The 22,341-nt window shown below is 44.2% G+C and overlaps 1 protein-coding gene across 3 annotated transcripts in view; it reads left to right on the plus strand.

Annotated features, from left to right (window-relative positions):
- Positions 1–22,341, plus strand: part of NRF1 (nuclear respiratory factor 1) — a 149,208-nt gene that overhangs the window by 111,465 nt on the left and 15,402 nt on the right. For all 3 annotated transcript variants that reach the window (XM_049641832.1, XM_049641833.1, XM_049641835.1), the window contains one exon: positions 1,208–1,332. In XM_049641832.1, coding sequence (XP_049497789.1) covers positions 1,208–1,332 — 125 coding nt within the window. The remainder of the gene's footprint in view (positions 1–1,207; positions 1,333–22,341) is intronic.

Consider the following 22,341-nt stretch of genomic DNA (forward strand, 5'->3'; position numbering starts at 1 on the left):
TCCCCCCCCCCCCCCCCCCCCCCCGCTAAACTAAATGACACCACCTCCTCCACTCTGAGCCCACGTTTGATACTCCTTCAGGAATTGTGCAGAGTGGGAGCTGACACTTTCCCAGGAGAGGTGCTGAATTTCTGCTTCTTTCACATTTTAACATCTCTGAAATTTGAATGGTAAACCACACTACTACAATTGTCAGGCTTTTTTTTTTTCCTTGCTTGCTGGCACATAAAATAATGGTGCATTTTTAGTTTGTGGTATCATAGAATCAATAAAAATGGGTATTTGTGCATTTGGGACCAGCATATCACAAGAAGAAAGGAAAATAGGATACAAACTGCCAGAATAGTGCTCACTATAAACAGATGGTTAATACCTATCTATTCTGCAAAGTGCTTGCAAGAAAGGGAGATTTTATTGTTTCTTTGTGTTTCTAGAGGCTGGGAGTTTGGGCTTATGGTGATCATTTAAAATTTCAAGCCTTAATTTAGCACTGCCCACATGTACAGTGAGGCAAAGAGAAAACCTAGACTTTGCAGGATGTTAGTGTGTTAGCCATTACTTTGTACTTGAAGTCGCGCGTGTAAACCACATTGTTACTATTTAATATTAATTGAATAGCCAGTCCACGTTGTTGACTCCTCGTACTGTCATCCTCCGCTACAAAAGGGTCGTTTTTGTTTTGTCTGTTTGGGTTTTTTTGAGCAGCAGGCAAAAGTTTATTGGAGACAAGATCAGAAAGGAAGAATAGTATGAAAGCTCTCTTTACAGAGAGGGGACATTCAAAAGTGAATGTCCCCAAAAGGGCAGTTTTAGGTAATCTGCCTAGTGTTACCATAAAGAGAAAAGAGAACAAGAAAACCTTGTAATTACCAACCAGAAAGGCTTTCGCGCTGTCAATGTGGATCATACCTTCCACTGGCAGTGAGTGCCTTCTGTCCTCAAACACCCATTTCCTAGATTTAAAGAAAATCTCACATTAGCTCTTTAAATCTGTAAGACTTGGGGTTTCTCTAGCTACTTACTGTTACCATTTAAAAATTCCCCTGGCTCTCCCAAGCAGCAGTGGACTCCAGTATTCGCTGGTAGGCTCATACCCATGGAGTCAGTAGAGAGATCCAAGGAAGGGTCGGAAGGATGGTTTGTCTCGCTGCAGTGCTGTACCTTTATCCAACTTACACGTCCCCCTCCCCTGTTCCTGTGCCCACAGCGAAGCCGCCGCCCATGCTGTCGCCACACTGGCCGAGGCTACCTTGCAAGGAGGGGGACAGATCGTCTTGTCTGGGGAAACCGCAGCAGCTGTTGGAGCACTTACTGGAGTCCAAGATGCTAATGGTAAGAGAGCATAAATATTTTATGGAATGTCTTCCCCGTTTCCACTTAAACCTTCATGACATGACTGACAGCAGACCCTTCAGAAAGAGGTTGAGCTTTGATTTGAGTTTTTCTTTATTGATAGGCAATTGATGCCTAGGAAAATTCTAGGAGCCTCTGATTCCTTTCACTAGGAGGAGACTTGGGGTTTTCTGAGGGAAAAAAAAATCCATGATAACGCATATCTAACTGAAATGCTTATTTGAAAACTGTTTCGCTGTGACAGGACTTACCAAGAGGTACTTTAAAATTTGCCACGGGCCACATTTTGTCCTTTACTCTCCCATGGGGTAGATCAATGTCCTCTGCTATAGCAGAGGTCCTCCCATGGGCGGGTGCGTTGTGGTAGGGTAGAACGTTCCATCTTGAGAAAGGCACCACCGTCTCACACAGATCAGCCAGCAAGCTGTGACAAGGGCACTTTTCTGGTTGGTGCTCTGAGTCTGCATCCTGTTAAATGTGTCCTCACCAAGGACCTCTGGATTTAGCCAGTTACACACGCCCACCCTTCCCTTCTTTCCCAGCTCTTTGACTACCTGGATATTGGTGATTTCCTGAATAAACAAAAGGGATAAAGTTCATAGAAATATGGTGGCAAAAATTTACAACTCCAGCCCAGCTCTTTGGATCCACTTTGGCAGGCTCCAGAAGTCAGTTACCAAGACTTGGGCTGCCCTGGGAAGTGCCTCAGAAGTCTGGGTCAAAACGGAGGACCAGCCCCATTTGGCTGATTATTTATTGAATTTTTAAAATGAAACGTGTATATATGTATGTATGTGTGTGTGTGTATATATATATATGTGTGTATATATATATATATGTGTGTGTGTATATATATGTGTGTGTATATATATATATATATGTATGTATATATACACATGTACAAATGCATATACATACATACATACACTGCTGGTACTACTACTACTCTACTAGGTTAAGTAGAACAAACTAAGTACTTCATGGTTTTTGGAGATTTCTTTTGTCTTAAAAAGAGGATAAATAATAACATACTTTTATTTAGGCAGAAAGTTCCTTACTGACATTAGTAGCTGGAAGAAAAGTGCCTGGAACTTTTTAAAGGATAGGTCCCTCATCAGTGAATAGAGTTAGTTGGAAAAGTCTTTGGAGAAAGACCCCAAGTTGTGTCCTCCTTTGGAAGTGGGAAGAGGAATGTGTTTGTGTCTGTCACCCAAAGAAGAATTAACACAAGAAATGTAAAGAGCCACTGTGGCTTCTGAGAATCATTTTCCTAAAAAAAAACAAAAAAACAAAAAACTACAATTATAGTCTGCTTTTTCTGTAGGGCTAGGGCTTCCATGAACTAACCCTAACAGGGATAGGCTTGATCTTAGCCAGAACACTGCAGGATAAAGGGCATCTTCCAGCCGTGTATGTTCAGGATGAAATGGACCACAAGAAGAAGTAAGGAAAACCTCCCTCTTTAGCTAGAGTCCTACCCCTGCTTCCTTACCTTACACTGTTCCTCATCTGAGTCCTAATCTACCTTGAACAGATAGGACATCTGGCTATGTGACATTCTTCTGAAGTGCAAATTGCTGTTATTTACAATGGAACTACTACAGATCCTTCTCTGCCTGCATTTGATAGGAGACTGTTATCCTTTCTAATGGTCTTGACCTGTCTGGGCAAGGAGAACAGACAGCTTTATCGTTCTGGCTCCTTCTCAGCCTCACCTTTTCAGATGAATTTACATGTAAGTATTTAGACCCTGTGGGTCTTGGGCCAAATAGATCCATTCGGCAGTGTGGGGGGAAAGCTGAGCCACGCCCACTATTGATTCCTAGAAGCTGCCTCTTTTCCGTAGCCTTAGGGTTGTGTGAGTCCGTTGTGTTGATTTCATGTCTTTGGCTGTGTGTTTGCGATAAGAGAAAATTCTGGTCTACGTCCTAAAAGCCAGTGGTTCCCAAAGAATACCATCCCCAGTTTGTGACCACTGACATGTGCTGAACTAAGACTTGAGAGTTGGAATTAGCACTTTCTCAGCACAGCTTTTCTGTGTCAAATCAGGCCATTGAGTTGCGCCTTACTCCAGCAATTTTAGGCAAAGGCCGATCATTTCATCTCTTCCTGAGGAATCCAGAAAATGACTCTAATATTGGATATGATTCAAATAATTCTGACGCTCCTTCTGTCTTCTGACATTTCACCCAGAGTGCTGTAGGATTTGCTGTGGGACTAGAACCAAATTTTTCCCATGTAACTAGCCAATTTGGTTTCTGGGTAGTCTTTTAGGGATTCTCTTTTCATTGTTCTTTCGGACCGTGTTGACTTGCCAGAGTTTGTCACTTCTGTGATGGCAACCTTATGGGGTCAGCCGATAGACCAAGTTGATTATCAGGAAAAGTTTATTATCAGGAAGAACCAGATGGTGGCAGAACAGTGTGCTATTTGGAAACACCACTACCAGGGAAAAAGAAATACATCCCAGATTCCACAGTATGTTTTAAATAAAACCATAGCAGACAGCTCTTCTAAGAGCAATCTGGATATTGTTTGTGCCTGAAGCAGAGGAGTTTTGTGTCTTCTGAGATGGAGAACCATTGGGTGTGGAGCTTGATAGAGTACAGTAACTGGTGAGAGATGGCCAGGCAGCACAAGGATATGAAGCAGTGTCCTGGAGGACGGTGGTGTGCGAGTTAGAGATAACCCATGCATGCATGGCAGAAGTTTAATTTCGGGGTCACCAAGGCAGATTGGACAGAGACCTTGCACCCTGTAGACATCTCCTTTTTTCTGGACTCTACCCTGCCCCAACACTAAGGGGACTGACTACTCAAGCACTAGTATTACTTTATTTTGTGCTCCTCCTTTTTCTATAGCACTAAATGAGTTTTTGGTCTCATGGAATCTCATGGTTTAGTTCAAAGTAAAGCTTTTCACAGGCGGCTTTCTTTTCATTGAAGGGCAGATAGAATTGCCTAAGACTGGAAAAGGCCTCTCCGTGAGCGCCTTCCTTTACCTCTTTTCTTTTCCTTTCTTTTTCTCACAGTGGTTCCTTGGCCCTCCCCCAGCCCCCCACATCTTAATATAAAAGGTTGTACAATCTCTAAAGGCAGGCCCACACAGGGATTGAGGAGCTCTTTGAGTGATAACCACCTCTCACCTGACCTCCCACCCATGGATAGCAATCTTCAGGGAACCAGATCTCCCACATCTTTTTTCTGCCTTCCCATTTCAGCAAAAATAATTAAAAATAGGAATTATATTGGCACCTGGGCACCTCTTCTGAGGTGCTGTTATGTCTGAGATCTTATTGCATATTCATGCAGCTGTCTTCTATTCCTCAAAGCTAGATGGGGGCGGGGGAACTAAGCAGATAGTTCATAGTTAATCAATAAAGGTAATGGGGATCATCTGTTTCAACTATTGTCCCATTAAGACTTTCACCAGAGCTGCTGGGAAAGTATCCTATATTAAAGGTATAACCCCTTTAATTGTATACGTTGCAAATAGGTGTTTTTTTTTTTTTTCAGTTTATTTTTATTTTATTTCTGTTACTTTCATTTTTATTTCCTTAATTATTTCTCTTTTGCCTTTACATTTGCATAGGCCCCAAATCAGATATAGATATTTATCTATATGGAAGTTCTTCTATGGTCTCATTTTTTTATTTTAAATACTGTGAAATATCTGGAATTTATTTTGAATGTGGCATTAGGTAGGGATCTGAATTGATTTTTTTCCCCTATGTAATCTATTCCAGCACCATTTATTCCATAAAAGGTTGAAATCCATCCTTTCTAAACTGATTTGAAACGCCATTTTTATCATGCAGAATGTTTTTTTTAGTTTATTTTAATTCCAGTGTAGTTTACAGTGTTCTATTAGTTTCAGGTGGACAATAGAGTGATTCGACGGTTCTGTACATTACTCAGTGCTCATCACGATAAGTGTACTCGTAATCCCCTTACCTGCTTCTCCCATCCTCTGACCCACCTCCCCTCTGGTAACCACCAGTTTGTTCTCTATAGCTAAGAGAATCTTTAAAAAAAAGCGGGGGGGAGTGGGGGGGCAGCCTCTTCATTTGTCTCTCCTTTATCTATTCCCCCTTTATTTATTTCTTTTGTTTATTAAATCCCATATATAAGTGAAATCATAAGGTATTTGTCTTTCTGACTTATTTCACTTAGTATTACACTCTCTAGACCCATCCATGTTGTTGCAAATGGCAAGATTCCATTCTTTGTTTAATGTTCTATTTATTTATTTTGAGAGAGAGAGAGCATGCGCACAAGTAGGGGAGGAGCAGCGAAAGAGAGAGAATCCCAAGCAAGCTCTGCACTGTCAGCACAGAGCCTGACCTGGGGCTCCATCTCACAAACTGAACCGTGATATGACAATCTGAGCCAAACCAAGAATTGGACGCTTAACAGATTGAGCCACCCAGATGGCCCAAGATTTCATTCTTTTTTATGGCTGAACATTATTCCGTTGTGTATATACCACATCTTCTGTATCCATTCATGTATTGATGGATACTTAGGCTGCTTCCATATATTATTATAAATAATAACCAGACATGGGGGTGCAAATATCCTTTCGAATCAGTGCTTTTGTATTCTTTGGATAAATACCCAGTAATGCAATTACTGGATCATAGAGTATTTCTATTTTTAACTTTTTGAGGAACCTCCGTACTATTTTCCACAGTGGCTGCACCAGTTTGCATTCCCACCAGCAGCAAGAGGGTTCCTTTTTCTCCACATCCTTGTCAACACTTATTGTTTCTTATGCTTTTAATGTTAGCCATTCTGACAGGTGTGAAGTAGTATCTCCTTAGAGTTTTGATTTGCATTTCCCGGATGATGAGTGATGTTAAGCATATTTTACATACTTTTATATCTTCCTGTTTAGCAGGTTGTCTTTTAGTTTTGTTTCATTTGCTGTGCAGAAGCTTTGTATTATGATGTAGTGCCAGTAGTTTATTTTGCTTTTATTCCCCTTGCCTCAGGAGACATACCTAGAAAAATACCGCTACAGATGGGGCACCTGGGTAGCTCCGTTGGGTGAGCATCTGACTTTGGTTCGGGTCATGGCCTCACAGTTTGTGGGTTTGAGCCCCATGTCAGACTCTATGCTGACAGTTCAAGCCCGGAGCCTGCTTCGGATTCTGTGTCTTCCCCTCTCTCTGTCCCTCTCCTACTCACACTCTGTCCCTCTCTTAAAATAAACATTAAAAAAATTTTTTTATTCATGTCTTTTGCCCGTTTCTTCACTGGATTATTTATTTTGGGGGCGTTGAGTTTGGTAAGTTCTTTATAGATTTTGGATACTAACCCTTTATCTGATATGTCATTTGTAAATATCTTCTCCCATACCGTCAGCTGCCTTTTAATTTTGCTGATTGTTTCCTTCACCGTTCAGAAGCTTTTTATTTTGATGCAATAGTTCATTTTTGCTTTTGTTTCCCTTGCCTCCGGAGATGCGTTGAGTAAAAAGTTGCTGCGGCCAAGGTCAAAGAGGTTTTTGCCTGCTTTCTCTTCAAGGATTTTGATGGCTTCCTGTCTCACATTTAAGTCTTTCATCCGTTTTGAGTTTACTTTTGTGTATGGTAGAAGAAAGTGGCCCAGGTTCATTTTTCTGCATGTCGCTGTCCAGTTTTCCCAGCACCATTTGCTGAAGAGACTGTCTTTATTCCATTCTATATTCTTTCCTGCTTTGTCAAAGATTAGTTGGCCATACGTTTGTGGGTCCATTTCTGGGTTCTCTATTCTGTTCCATTGATCTGAGTATCTGTTTTTGTGCCAGAAAAAAATTTTTTTATTAAAAAAAAAAGAAAAATACTGCTATGACCAATGTCAGAGATATTCCTGCCTGTCCTTATTTCTATAATTTTTATCATTAAGGTCTCACAGGAAGGTGTTTAATCCATTTTGAATTTATTTTTGTGTATGGTGAAAGAAAGTGGTCCAGTTTCATTTTTTTGCATGTAGCTGTCTCCAGTTTTCCCAACACCATTTGTTGAACAGACTGTCTTTATATTCTTATCTCTTTAGTCGAAGATTAACTGAGCATATAATTGTGGGTTTGTTTCTGGGCTTTCTATCCTATTCCATTGATCTGTGTGTCTATTTTTATGCCAGTACCATACCATTTTGATTATTATAGCTTTGTAGTATAACTTGAAATCTGGAATTGTGATACCTCCAGCTTTGTTTTTCTCTTTTAAGATTTTTTTTAGCTATGCGGGGTCTTTTGTGGTTCCATACAAATTGTAGGATTATTTGTCCTAGTTCTTTTTTTTTTTTTTTTTATTTTTTTTTTTTCTTCAACGTTTGTTTTTTTTTTTTTTTTTTTTTTTTTTTTTGGGACAGAGAGAGACAGAGCATGAACGGGGGAGGGTCAGAGAGAGAGGGAGACACAGAATCGGAAGCAGGCTCCAGGCTCTGAGCCATCAGCCCAGAGCCTGACGCGGGGCTCGAACTCACGGACCGCGAGATCGTGACCTGGCTGAAGTCGGACGCTTAACCGACTGCGCCACCCAGGCGCCCCTATTTGTCCTAGTTCTATGAAAAATGCTATTGGTATCCATATGCAGAATTCTTTTTTTTTTTAATGTTTATTTATTTATTTTGAGAGAGCAAGTCAGGGAAGGGACAGAGAGAGAGAGAGAGAGAGAGAGAGAGAGAGAATCCCAAGCAGGCTCCATGCTCAGCGCAGAACCCCACATGGGGCTCGATCCCACGAACTGTGACATCATGACCTGAGCTGAAATCAAGAGTCGGATGCTTAACTGACTGAGCCACCCAGGCGCCCCCATATGCAGAATTCTTAAATTGACTGTATGGGGAATCTTCTGTTTCCATCCATCTATTTATTTTGTTCTTTCTACTGTAGTATTTTATTATCGTGCTGTTATTATTAGCTGTCAGTGAAAGTCCTGTCTCCAAATTTGAAAAAAATTCAATCAGAATTCCAAAAAGGTTTGTGAGGGGAATGACCTTTACAGTAATTTTAAAATTCATCTAGAAGAATTAAGCCTCCCCCCCCCCCCCCCCTCAATTTTAACTCCAGTGTAGTTAACATACAGTGTTAAAGCTTTCTTTTAATTTAACTAAGTGTTCTCCTCTCCTTCTGCCCCATCTTTCCCTAGGGCAGGGGAAGTGGGGAGTATTCATTATCACAGAGATGGACCAGAAGTGGGAAGCAAGTGCTCTTAATACTGCCCCAATGAATTGAATGAGACACTAATTGTTGCTGGAGGAAACACTGTCCCTGTAGTCGTGCTTATTTTCTTAAGACCAAACCAGGTGCGTCTTTCTAGATTAAGAAATTGTGGCTGTCCATTCTGTGTATGCAGAGTTGTATAGAGGCTCGCTTCTCGCACTTTGAAATTTTAATTTCTCTCCTTTACCCCAACTTCTTCAATTTCATTTTTTGTACTAAGATGAGGGTGGGGCACACCCCACTTACAGAGTACTCCAAGCTAGGAATCTGCATTCCCACTATCGACCTTGTATTCTGTATCTCAATTCCATTGTCTTATTAACTTTATTTAATAAACATTTATATAATGCTTGCTATGTGCAAGTCTTCTGCTAAGTGTTTCACATGCACGAACTTACTTAAAACTCAGAATAACCCTATCCTGAGGTAAACACTATTGTCTCCATTTAACATATGGGGAAACTGAGACACAGAAAGTTTCAGTGACTTGGCCACGTGCACAGAGAGAGTGGCAGAAGTGGAATTTGAATTCAGGCAGTTTGTCTCCACACCACTCAGTTATGCTGCCTCCCTGTGATGTGAGCCAGCTTCTGCCTGGACTCCACAAATACAGCATGATGACTGTCTCCCGGTGTTGAACAAATAATTTAGGGAATGTCGGGCCTCTCTCCCCATCCCTGGTGGAAGCTACTTGCCTTTGTCTGGTTTGGCCCGCCTGCCCCAGCCTGTTCCCGGCGATAGGGATGCTCTGGTGGTTTCTGATGCCAAGTGCTCCGCTGTCCAGGAGTCCTCCCCTCCACATGTGTGAGAGCTCGCTTTGCTAAGTCCGGGGGAGCCCATAGGTCTGTGTCTCTCCAGTTGCAGAAATTATAGAACCATTCAGTGGTCAGCTATCAAATTTTAGTATTTCCAGTGAGCAGATCACCTTGCAATTAGTGAACATGTTTTCTTATTTTCATTCAGTTGGCGGGGGAGGGGTTGCTATTTAGAACCAGGGGACATTGTTTGCGGGAGAAGCACATGATGTTCCCAAAGAGGTAAACCCAGCTTAAGAGTTGTTTCCTCACCCCTTACAAGCTTCTGTCCACGCCCTCCTGCAGCCACTCGATTTATGCCAGCACTCTTGCAACATTCCCACCTGCCTCTAGGGAGATAGAGACCAAGGGGGTAGAAAGTGCTCGGGGGAATGTGCATCTCTGCCCTGAGCTAGCTGGTGGCCGGTTTGCTTCCCCTGCTCCTCGCTGGGCCTTCCCTTTGGCTCTGCCTCCAGCCCTTGATTGGGTTCCACCACACAGTTTGGAAAATGCATCTTTCTCCCTTGCCCGACACCCAGAGACCATCCACTGTGGCCTGTGCTGTCCTGGCTGAGACTTGCGGCTGCCTACTTGCCTCACGCCCTCAACGGAGAGAAGTGGACTAGAAGGCTAGGTCTGTTTCAAAATTAAAGCTGATTACAAGGCATTAACATTATACTTACAGAAAGAGCAGCCCTTCTCGTTTCTTCGCGGTGCCCCGTGTCCCTCTTTGTTCTGACCCGGCCCTGGCAACAGTCCTGCAGCCAGGGATCCCCCTTAAGACTCATCAACATAAATGTCCTACAACTACAAGGCCCCACTCAGTCTTGCTACACGGTAAAACAAGTGCACGTTTTACTACCCACATCAGCTGCCAAATCAAGCCAAATCAGTTTTTGAGTTCCTTTAGAAACAAAATTCTGTCTTCTCCTTCACACTGAATATGTCTTCTTCACCTTTCCACCTTGCTACTTTTCTTTGACCCTGTTAGAAACTTGTAAAAATGTGTTTCCCTAGTTTCGTTTAATCTCAGCTATGCTCATTGGAATACCTTTTTTTAAAAAAAATTGACCTTTTTAGCAAGAGGGATAGAAGAGTAGATATATGAGGACAGAAACATGAAGTTCAGATAAGAGAGCGGGATTCCTGGGCGGGGTCCTTGCATGAGAAATTGGAACACACATTCCTATTCCACAAGGCCTCCCAAGTGAGACAGGATGCCGCAAAGTTGTGTTCTGTATTGATTATAAAGAGGTAAGTGCGGCTGCATCTGCAGGAGGCAACGTGTGTGCTTTAATTCTCTGTGGAAACCAACCCTTATGTGCATTATAAGGACATTAGGGCATCCTCAACCTGGGGTCTTGGACCCTGAGAAATTCTATACGAGTTTTGTTTTTCTTTTATCTATATTTTATTTATCATTTTTTAATTTAAATTCAAGTTAGTTAACATACAGCACAGTCTTGGTTTCAGGAGTAGAACCCAGCGGTTCATCTCTTACGTATGACACCCAGTGCTCATCCCAAGAAGTGCCCTCCTCAATGCCCATCACCCATTTACCCCATCCCCCCACCCACCTGCCCTCCAGCAACCCCCAGTTTGTCCTCTGTATTTAAGAGTCTCCTGGGGCGCCTGGGTGGCGCAGTCGGTTAAGCGTCCGACTTCAGCCAGGTCACGATCTCGCGGTCCGTGAGTTCGAGCCCCGCGTCGGGCTCTGGGCTGATGGCTCGGAGCCTGGAGCCTGCTTCCGATTCTGTGTCTCCCTCTCTCTCTGCCCCTCCCCCGTTCATGCTCTGTCTCTCTCTGTCCCAAAAAAAATAAAAAAAATAAAAAAAATTAAAAAAACGTTGAAGAGTCTCTTATGGTTTGCCTCCCTCTCTGTCTTTATCCTATTTTTCCTTCCCTTCCCCTATGTTCGTTCATCTGTTATTTCTCAAATTCCACATATGAGTGAAACCATACGAAATCTGTCTTTCTTGGACTGACTTATTTCTCTTAGCGTAATACACTGTAGTTCCATCCATGTCTCTATACACGTTTTCTGTAGTTTTCTGGGACCCATAACTTTGGTCAGATGTGCAAATGAATTAGAGAATCCCCCCTTCCTCGGCCCCCCGCCCAAGGATTAAGAGCCTCTGTCATAGAAAGTGGTGGCTGGGGCCATAGAACTTTGTGGATATTTGGTCTAGTGCTGTGAGTAAGAGGGGCAAGAGAGATGGGAGAGTCTGCAGGCCTAGCTTATTCTAAAAGCTGCACTAGCAAGCTCTGTGATCTTGGGCAAGCAAATTAACCTAAGCCTTCACTATAAACTTAGGCTAATGACAGTTCATGCTTATGAGGTTGATGTGAGCATTAAACAGAATGATTCCGGGGTGCCTGGGTGGCTCAGTCGGTTAAGCGGCCGACTTCGGCTCAGGTCATGATCTCGCGGTCCGTGAGTTCGAGCCCCGCGTCGGGCTCTGTGCTGACCGCTCAGGGCCTGGAGCCTGTTTCAGATTCTGTGTCTCCCTCTCGCTGACTCTCCCCTGTTCATGCTCTGTCTCTCTCTGTCTCAAAAATAAATAAAACGTTAAAAAAAAAAAAAATTTAAACAGAATGATTCCTATAGAGTGCTTAGCATAGCGCTTGGCACATAGGTACACTGTGAGCATAAAACTCTTACTAGCTGTCCACATCATTTCATCTCCCCTTCGTTCCCCAGAATATGTTCAGTTATACTTCAGAATAGAGGGTATTCTTGTGCCCTCCTGTCTTTAGGACAGATCCAAATGCTTACCTGATGCAGTTGAAGGATTTATGTTCCAGAGGTAAACGCTGCAAAGAAATCGGAGACCAGAAGCTCTTTCTGTATAGGCTTGAGTAAAGGAAATTGAAGGAACTTTGACTGAAGGTGACATTGTTTAACAGCTCCTGGATCTGGTCATATCACTGTTCTCAGGCAGGGCTGCCGTTCTCTTCCAGCTGTAGTTGCTGTGGCCTTCGTCATTCTCAGGGCATAATCTCTCTTCACATCTCACGACTGCATTGTATTTCAATCTCCGTCATCAAGGGGGACTTTTTTCACTTCTTCCTTATTCTCTACCACCACTGTCACCCATTTTTACTGAGTAGATGTCCCTCTGTTCCAGCTCTTCTTTAAAAGAGCTAAAACGCCAGTCCTCATGTTGATGAACTGTAAAATACATCTCTCATTCTCCCTTTTTCTGTGTGCTCATTATCTGGACACATCAGTATATGGACTTGTTCCCAGAAGAGTCAGTGGATATCAGTATTAAATTAATTTAGGAAATATGTCAATGTTGCTCCTCCAAAAAGGTGCTGATATGCTATTCTAGTGTAATAAATGAAATAAAGTTTATTGTAAAGGTACATTTTCAGTCACTGTAAAGCATGATAGTAGCTTTGAAAAGAGCTGTTGCATTCTTTGCTACTATATTATTTGTACCTTTAATCCACAGATGATAAGCTCATCGCCCCCAGGACTCAAAGCAGGGAGCCCCTGAGCAAATAGTTTTAAATTTTTTTTTTAAGTTTACTTATTTATTTTTTGAAAGAGAGAAGGTGTGAGTGCGAGCAGGGGAAGGGCAGAGAGAGAGAGGGGAGAGAGAGGGAGAGAGAGAGAATCCCAAGCAGGCTCTGGGCTGTCAGCACAGAGCCCAATCCGGGGCTCGACCTCACATACCGTGAGATCATGACCTGAGCTAAAACCAAGAGTCGGACGCTTAACCGACTGAGCCACCCGGGTGCCCCTGAACAAACAGTTTTATATGAGCTGTGAGCCTCCCCTCCTGAAAGTCCCCCAGAGCAGTGCCTACAGCAGCTGTGGGTTTGGGGGCTCCCCTCCTGGGGAGTAAATGGCTCTCTTCTCCACTGACAGGAACACCTGAAGGGAAGATCCCAGACCAAGCTGAGGTGTTACCTATTCCGTCAGAAAAAGCAAATGAAAATTCATCTGTCATACAGCTCCTATCCCTTCAGAACCGTAGGTCTTTTTTAACGGAGGGGAAGGTAGAGCACACTCCCAAGCCTGAGTCAGATGAGGAGAGCTCTGAGCCGTGGCTCAGAAAGAACAGGGTGAGGAGTGACTACGTGAGCCGCTTGCTCTGGGCCGACTGGGAAGCGGGTGCTGCACAGTGTCCTCTGGGCACCATGCTTTCTTTGCAGACAGTGCTTCCCTATTTCAGTCAGCTTTTGTCTTAAAATGAATAGTTTTCATCCTGGAAAACATGTTGGTAGATGTCATACCAGGAAAATAATTTTCAGTTTTGCCCTGCTTTTGACTTTTGACTATAAGCATTGACCATCATTGTTTAGGCCCTTCATCATTTTCTTTTCTTTATTCTTTCTTTCCTTTTCTGTTTATTTTTTATTTATTTTGAGAGAGCAAGCAGGGGAGGGGCAGAGAGAGAGGAAGAGAGAGAGGGAGAGAGGGAGAGGGAGAGAGAGAGAGAGAGAGAGAGAGAGAGAGAGAGAGAGAATCCCAAGCAGGCTCTGCTCTGTCAGCCCAGAGCCCAATGTGAGGCTCAGAGTCACCAATCGTGAGATCATGACCTGAGTCGAAATCAAGAGTCGGACACTTAACTCGCTGAACCACTCAGGAGCCCCTTTCCTTTTCTGTTTTTACTACTATGACTGTTGCTGTCACCATAACCCCCTTTCCAGTGACTAAACAAGCACCGTCTGCATTATTCTACCTTCACCCAGGAAGGTGGGTAGAACAGAGCTTCTGAGCCCTATTTTGCAGACGCAGCTAAAGCTGGGCCTTACCTGTCACTGAGCAACTAAACGGTGAGACTGGAAACCAAACCCAGTTCTGCAGTACCCTCTATTGCCACTGTGGGTCCCCTTCCTTCCTCTTCACTCCCTCTTGTCAACCCACGCAAGCAAAGAAGTCAAGGAGATCTAAAACAGGTGAAAATCATTGTCTTTATCGTTCATCTGATTCATCTGTTCCTTTGTATGGGTCACTCTTTTGCAGGATTGTTTTAAGGAGTGGGTATGGTATATTTTACTCCCTTTAGAAGTCAGTGTCATGGGGTGTCTGGGTGGCTCAGTCGGTTAAGCATCTGACTCTTGGTCTCCCCTGAGGTCATGATCTCAGGGTTCATGAGATCGAGCGCTGCGTTGGGCTTTGCGCTCACAGTGTGGAGCCTGCTTGGGATTCTCTCTCTCCCTCTCTCTCTCTGCCCCTCCCCTGCTCTCTTGCAGGCACAGGGACATGCACTCTCTCTCTCTCTCTCTCTAAATAAATTGACTTTTTTTTTTTTAAGTTTGTGTCATGATAAATTTTAGCAGAGGCAAATAAAATAAATGGCATCAAAACCCAAGATGTAGGGGCGCCTTGAGTGACCGACTTCGGCTCAGGTCATGATCTCCTGGCTTGTGAGTTTGAGCCCCCCATCGGGCTCTGTGCTGATAGCTCAGAGCCTGGAGCCTGCTTCGGATTCTGTGTCTCCCTCTCTCTCTGCCCTTCCCCTGCCACGCTCTCTCTCTCTCTCTCTCTCTCTCTCTCTCTCTCAAAAATAAATAAACATTAAAAAAAAATTTTTTTTTAATTTAAGTAAAATAAAATTCAGTTATTGGGTCACATTAGCCACATTGCATGTGCTCAACAGCCATGTGTGGCCTGAGATACTGGATTTTTTACTCTAATTTATTCACATTTTTAAAAATATTTATTTATTTGTTTATTTGAGAGAGAGCGTGAGTGGGGGAGAGCGGCAGAGGGAAAGACGGAGAAAATCTCAAGCAGGCTCCACACTCAGCACAGAGCCCGATGCTGGGCTCTATCCCAGGACCCTGGGATCATGACCTGAGCCAAAAGCAAGAGTCAGACGTTCCACCAATTGTACCACCCAGGCGCCCAGTCACGTTTAAATTTAAATAGCCACAGGTAGGTGGTAGCTACTCTAACGAACTGCACAGATACCGAACGTTTCCATCTTTGCAGTAAAGTGTATTGGATGGCGCTGATCTAAAGGCTGTAGCAAAAAGACTGCCCTTCTGGCAAGCTGTGCCCCTCTGCGCGGGAAGGACAGCACCAGTACTTCCAGAGCCTGCCTCCCAGTGACCTTCTCAGCTCGTAGACAGCATGGTTTTGCTTAAAAAAGAAAACAAAACCGAAAAAAAACACATTACCATGTGACTGAAGTAATCCACAACGGGTGAACAGCTGGGCAGGAGGGTTGCAAGAAGAACTGGCCTATTTTTCTAAGGACAGAGCCTCGCAGGAAAACCTGAGACAAGAGGAAGTGCAGACACCTAGACCCGCTTCCTAGTCTCTTTATGCACAACTCGGGCCACTTGCACACTTCCACCCAGATGCCTTCCAGAGGCAGATTTCTCTTCTTGGCTACAGGCATCTTGAGGCGAGGTGCATTAATGATTTATAGTGACCCCAGAAAGGATCAAATATCCAGAGCCTGGTGGGTCATAAGGCTGAAAGAAGCCATTACTATTGGATGAATTACGGATTTCACAATGAAAACATGGCTGCTTCTGAAATAGAAACGTAGAGGTGTATACTGGGGCTTTCATTTCTAGAATACCCAGAGGGGTTTACAGTTTTCTGCCCCAGATATGTTCCTTCCGAGCCCTTTTCTAGCATTGAAGTTTGTCCTCCTTCCTGACTCCCTTCACAGTTACTTCCTAAAATCCAAAATGCCTTCCAGATTAGCTGTCACAAGGAAATGGCAAGTTTTCTGACTCCCCATGCTTCCCCGTCCAGGGGGATATGTCAATCACACTAATTTTAGGGGCAGCAGAGAATTTTTTTTTTTTTAGTGTTTATTTTTGAGAGAGAGAAAGAGACAGAGTGCAAGCAAGGGCGGGGCAGAAAGAGAGGGAGACACAGAATCCGAAGCAGGCTCCGGGCTCTGAGCTGCCAGCATAGAGCCGACACGGGGCTCGAACTCATGGACTGTGAGATCATGACCTGAGCCGAAGTCGGAGGCTCAACCTACTGAGCCACCCAGGCGACCCAGGAATATTTAGTCCCACTCTTTTTAGTGCCTGGAGCATTGTAAGCGTGCAATAACTTTACTACTATTGCTGCTGCTGCTGTTGTTGTTGTTGTTGTTGTTATTATTATTATTATTATTATTAAGCACTCACACCGAATGGGAAGGAGATTAATCTTGAGAACGTTCACTCTTAGCTCTTCCAGGACACATTCTTAGGGTCTGGTCCAGTGAGCCTCCATTTGGGGGGAGCAGGTAGTGCTCCCACAGAATCCCAGCTTTCGAAAGCCCCTGTTGCTAATGAAAGCATATTGTGTCCCTCAGGTGTGCTAGGGAAATAAAACTGAGGTTCACTTCTCCGGAATTACCAGGTCTTTCCTGTCTCTCATCAGAAACAGCCGCCACAGCTGGAGGGGCTGGTTGTCAGGGGTCTTGGTGCCTTTGTCCCCTACAAAAATGCTAACCTGTGGATACCTTCAGAAGGAGCAGGACTGTCTCGTGAAAGTGCCAGTGTGTGTTTAGATTCATCTTTCTCCTTGCGGAGTCCGCAAGTCCAGAGGGGATGTACCGTCTCCCCTATACCATTATAAACTAGGGTGGCCTCGGGAATTCATCATTCTTACACCAGGAACTGCTCATCTAGGCTCTGCTACTTGAAGACTGCAGAAAGAAAGCGCGCGTACAATGGCCTCTACTCGTTGTTCTCTATTCTTAATATTCATCTGAGCCAGAGCCACGTCCTTCCCATGTAGCTCTTAGACGCTTTCCATATTAAAAGCTGAATGCCTCCAGAGTCGGCCCCTCGAGGCCCAGAGGGAATTAGCACATATTATCCAACCGGGTTGGCACACCTTCGTCTGTCCCTCAGTCTGACTGTGTCAGGTATTCTCCACTTGAGGAACTTGGTGAGCCGGGGTATTCTGACCAGAGGACTCCGACCAGAGCTTCAGGGCAGAGATTCCCAGAAAGGGGCCTGCCACCTGGCAGGTGGACTTGACCAGTCAGTCACCTCTCCGTCCCCAGTGTTATGAGGGCCAAGTTACATGTTTCCTTATCTCATTCTCCTTCCCTTTAGGTCCCCACATCTTTCTGAGTCTTTGTATTCGAAAGGCAGATTCTGGTCTTAGATGATTCCAGCAGAATCTTGGTGCCTGTCATTGCAGGTAATACTCTGTAAAGGGAAATCTTTTTTTTTTTTTTTTGGCATACCAAATCCAGAGCCATATTGGACAACTTTAATTGGAGTCATTTCTATTTAATATGTGGATGAAAAAGTAGGTTTTAATTAAGCGTGTTAAAAGGGGATTGATCACTGTTCGCCCAAGAGCCAGAATATTGTGACAGGAAGAATTCCTATAGAATGAAGTCTTTAAGTTGGACTTTCTTTTTTTACTTATGCTTCCATTAGGATGTTGGAGGAATGTCAGCGCACTGTTATTAACTCTGATAGCTTGTACATCGCAGCCAGTATGGTTTGGGGCCCTCTGGCTCTCAGGTTACCTGTATAAATACAGGGATTCACTTCCCAGCTCTACCATTTGCTTAATAAAGAGCAAATGTGCAGAACCCAGCAGCAGCAGCAGCAGCAGCCTGGCAGAGCCGTAATCTGAACAGGATAAACATGCTTCTTTTTGAATGATGCTCTCTCCCCATCCTCCTGCCAAGAGCAGGATATCAAATGAAGGGGAGGTTGTGGTTGGAGTCAGTAAAGTGAATGTCTAAGTGGCACCTGCTCCATTCAGCAGATCTGCTTTCCCGGGGCCTCCCACTGCACATCTGCTCCTGACAAAGCCTCTTTTCTCCTCCTGTTGGTCGGACTGAGAGCAAAGGCCTCGCAAGGAGACATATTGGTTTTGCTCTGTCAGCACAATTGCCTGTGACATTATAATTACACCAAATCTTCATTATTAGAAAGGCCCCAATTTAGAGATTTTCAGAGCCAAAAAGGGGTTTTCGAAGTGAAATTGGTAAACACATCTTTTCCGTTGTAAAGCTAGCAATTGGATCTGAAAATCATTGAAGGGGTCTAAATATGGAAACTGAGACAGTGCTCTGAGTGAGACTACAAAAACCCTGCTATCAGATTGGCGCATGAAAGAGGCGTCCAGCAACTCTGATTTTACCCAGCCCAAGCTTTCCGTACTGCCTGTAGTACTGTCACGTAGAGCTATATTATATTGTTCTCAAATGCTGATAAAGTTTCTCACCTAGGGGCCCTGGGGGGGTGGGAGGTGTTAAAAGAAGTTGATGGGGTAGAGCAGCAAAGGAGAAAACCCTACAGTCTAAATAAGAGAAATGCCAGGAAAATATATTTTAGGTGAACGCAGAGCATCCGGTTTCAGATTGAGTTTCCATTTAACAAAGGCAACTCTTATCATGTTCTATGGTGTGTGTACGATCGAAGCATGTTTATAACTTGGAGTTGGCTCACTGGAAGCTCTGGAAAGGTTTTAGAGCTGCACTCTGGCTATTGAAACTTTAATTAGAGTAGAAGTAAAGATGGATTCCTCAGTGCTACCAGCTACGTTTCACATGCTCTCTAGCCACCGTGTTGGCCAGTGCACAAACAGAACATGGCCATCTCTACAGTGAGTTCTGGTGGACAGCGCTGTTTTAGAGATTAGTCTGAACCTTTTGAAATGTCTTGACTGCTTTAGCAAGCCTTGGGAGTTTCCTGTTTCAGCCTTGTTTGGAGGGGGAAAAGAGAATTTGCCTGGATGTTTTTGGAACGGCTCCTTCCAGCCATGTTACTTTACCTTTTCACCTTAAAAAATTGTTTTCCTGCAAGAATCTCCCGTCCCTTCTCCACCCTCACATACACCCAAAATAATAGTAATGAATTATACCTATCAGAAAGGACTTTAATTTTAGGAAGGTCCACTTTCAGCTGACCTACTCCCTGGTCTCCCCTTCCTAAACCTTTCACGGCCCTGCTGTTTGCCTGGAGAGTTTTCTCATTAAACAGAGCTTCTGACTAACAAGGGCACACGTGAGTGCTCAAGGGCCAAGAGTGTGTATGTGAATTGTTCATTTTGTCTACAACGTGAAGCGTGGACAACACACTGGGGTGGACCGTTGAGCTAGTGGCACCTTCCGTTTTCAGCAACTCTGGGGACCAAGAGCAGGGTCTTTAACCTTGCTTCCTTCATTTGTCTGCCTCTTAGAAGTCCCTGCATGGTTGCTTTGACTCCTGAGAGGAAACCTATGTGAAATAACAAAACTACCTCGAATCTAGATATTCTCCTTTTTCTCGAGACCTTAAATCATGTAAATATAATGTTCCTTATCCTCATAGCAGCCCTATGAGACAGAAGTAGCCCGTTTGTTTTATAAATGTAAGTATAGTCAACTCTCAGTTGCCACATACAGATCATCTGTCATGCAGATTACTCGTGACACATTTTAAATCCTTGGACAGTTTCTCTCAACAAGCAAGCATAAGCCTGGACCATCTCCTCCACCCCCCACCCAGCTGCTGGGTACTTAAGGAACACAAATTAGTTTTCATATTAGCTTAAGGAAGACATAATTAGGAAAGTAAGTCTAAGTAAGTCTGCTGCAAGAAAAGCACATCATAAATTCCAGGTTATGGGAGAGACGGCTGACCCTCCCTTCGGCTCAACTAAGAGCCGACTGTAAGATCTGCTTTTACAAACACGCACACCGTTAGCACTCCGTGTGCTGGCATGTTTACCAAAGGAATTGTAGAGCCCTCCATGGGAGGTTGTCAGAGATGGCTTTGTACCCCGGGCACCGGGGCATACAGGGGAGACCGTGTCCTGTGGCCGCTCCTCCCCGCCGCATCCCGGAGGCGCATCTTGCTCAAGTGCTTTTTAAAAGTTCTGTCTGGCCCACCGCCCATCGCAAGCAGAGGCTGACCGAGCATCGCAGGGGGATCATGTTTGGGCAAAGACGGCAGCAGCCTCAGTGTAAGGTACCAGAGGCACGGCACCCGGCACGGATGGCGGACCGCTCCGTTCTCCGGCCACCAAATGGTCTTAGCCGCTGACAGTTTTGTGCAGAGAAAGCAACCTGGGGATTCCTCTAGTGTCATTCCTTCCGCCTTCTGGCAGAAGCTGGAATTCTTCTATAAAGAACTTGTCCCCATCATCAAGCTGATTATGCTAAATACAGTCCAGATAGGAAAGGCAGGATAAATAGTTGAACAAGATGAAGTTTATTGAGATAGATTTCTTCCTTTGACTATCAAACCCCGTAACTATTTATTTCTTCTTTCCAGTGTACTGTCTTCAGGTGTCTTACTGCCTAAAGCCAATTTAATTCTGCTCTTTATATGCTCTTAGAATGTTCTAGTGTTTGTTTTCTAAATGGTACTCTACAGGTTGTGCTTAGTGAGGGATTGAAAAATAGTAGAACATCTTTGGAAGCTTTTTTGCCTCAGTCTTTCTGTGTTCAGTTAGCAGAGGCGAGGGCTGGATAGTGGGCACATTTGGAATGTGGTGGGGGGAGGGTTCCTTGTGCTAGTCTCTCTCCTCTTGTACCGGTTTGAAATTCTCCATAATGAAAACACTGAAAGTAATAACAGAAAAATAAATAAATCTCCGTTCCCAACTCTAGGTAACTCCTGATTGGCTCTTGTATTCATTTCCACACCTGACTGAGGTTTCCATCATCTTGGTACCATGGGGCACCTGGCTGGCTCAGTCGGTGGAGCATTTGACTCTTGATCTCGGGGTTGTAAGTTTGAGCCCCATGGTGGTTGTAGATATTACCTAAAATCTTTAAAAATATATATATATCAACACTTTATTGCTCAGACCCTTCCATTGGTATACAGACTTTGGGGACCTTGAGTGTCCTCCTTCTTCCCAGTGATTTTTCTGGATATTACTGAGCATCTCTTTCCCTTCTCTGGAAGGTCAGATCAGATGTCCTCCTAATAAGCACATACGTGTCCCACAGACTTCAGCTGGATACTTTTCTCTCCTGCCATTTTCAGTTTAAAGCCCTGTTGGTCAGACCAGCAGGCCTTGAAGTCATCTTGTTCAGCCCCACACTGGGGGCTCAGCCTGCAGGATAATACACCACAGTGGTTCTGAAGCACAACACCCTGACTTCATGAATATTCCTGGACACCAGTAGTTTCGAACAGAAGTTGTAGAATTGTACCTGTCACTAGCAAAGTAAAAATGAATTTATTTTTAACATTTGGCTTATGGGATGAGGGCAAGAGAAATTTCCCGGTGGTCTGAAAAATCAGGCAAAGGACAGAGTCTGCTGTGAAGGTTATCGCAGAAAGTGGTTTTTCCAAGAGAGGGTTCACGTTGTCTAGCAAGAGGGGAGATAACCTTGTATGCCGAGAAGTGCCTGTTACCCCAAGGCACTGCGAGGCCGCTGTTGGCTCCACGAGAATACTCAGCACGCCAAGTGTAATACATATTTTAATCCATAAATCCCTCAAATGCACCCAAAAGCCACGGACTTAGAAAACACGGAAGAGGAAGATTAAATGTCCCAGAAGCAGCTAATATAACAGAAGCAGAATGATTGGGAGAGAAATACTTTTTCTGTTTCCTCCTTGTCTCAGTGTCTGGAAGGTTACCTGGATCTCCTTTTCGTTTGCTATTGGCATTCTTTTCATGACCTTCCTTTTCTTGCCCTGAGACTGTCCTCTTTCTTTCTGGTCCTTGTTTGTCATTCCCAGCTTCTGTATCTGCCTGCCTGCTGGACAAGCTTCTCTCCCTGCTTTCCTTCCCGTTCTCCCATCGCTATACCAGTACACACGATGCCTGTTTTTCTTCGTATAATAGTGGCTTGTCTTAGACTTCAGTCCCTGGTGTAAATTCTTTCTCAAGCCTGCAGATAGGACTTTAAAGGACTTCCCTCCTGCCTGTCACCCCTAGAGACACCTGGAGATAACCCTCGATGGCTCTTTAAAAACTGCAGAGGGGCGCCTGGGTGGCTCAGTCGGTTAAGCGTCCAACTTCGGCTCAGGTCACGATCTCGCGGTCTGTGAGTTCGAGCCCCGCGTCGGGCTCTGGGCTGACCGCTCAGAGCCCGGAGCC

Source organism: Panthera uncia, chromosome A2 (assembly GCF_023721935.1).
Source record: "Panthera uncia isolate 11264 chromosome A2, Puncia_PCG_1.0, whole genome shotgun sequence".
Classification (NCBI taxonomy): Eukaryota; Metazoa; Chordata; class Mammalia; order Carnivora; family Felidae; genus Panthera; species Panthera uncia.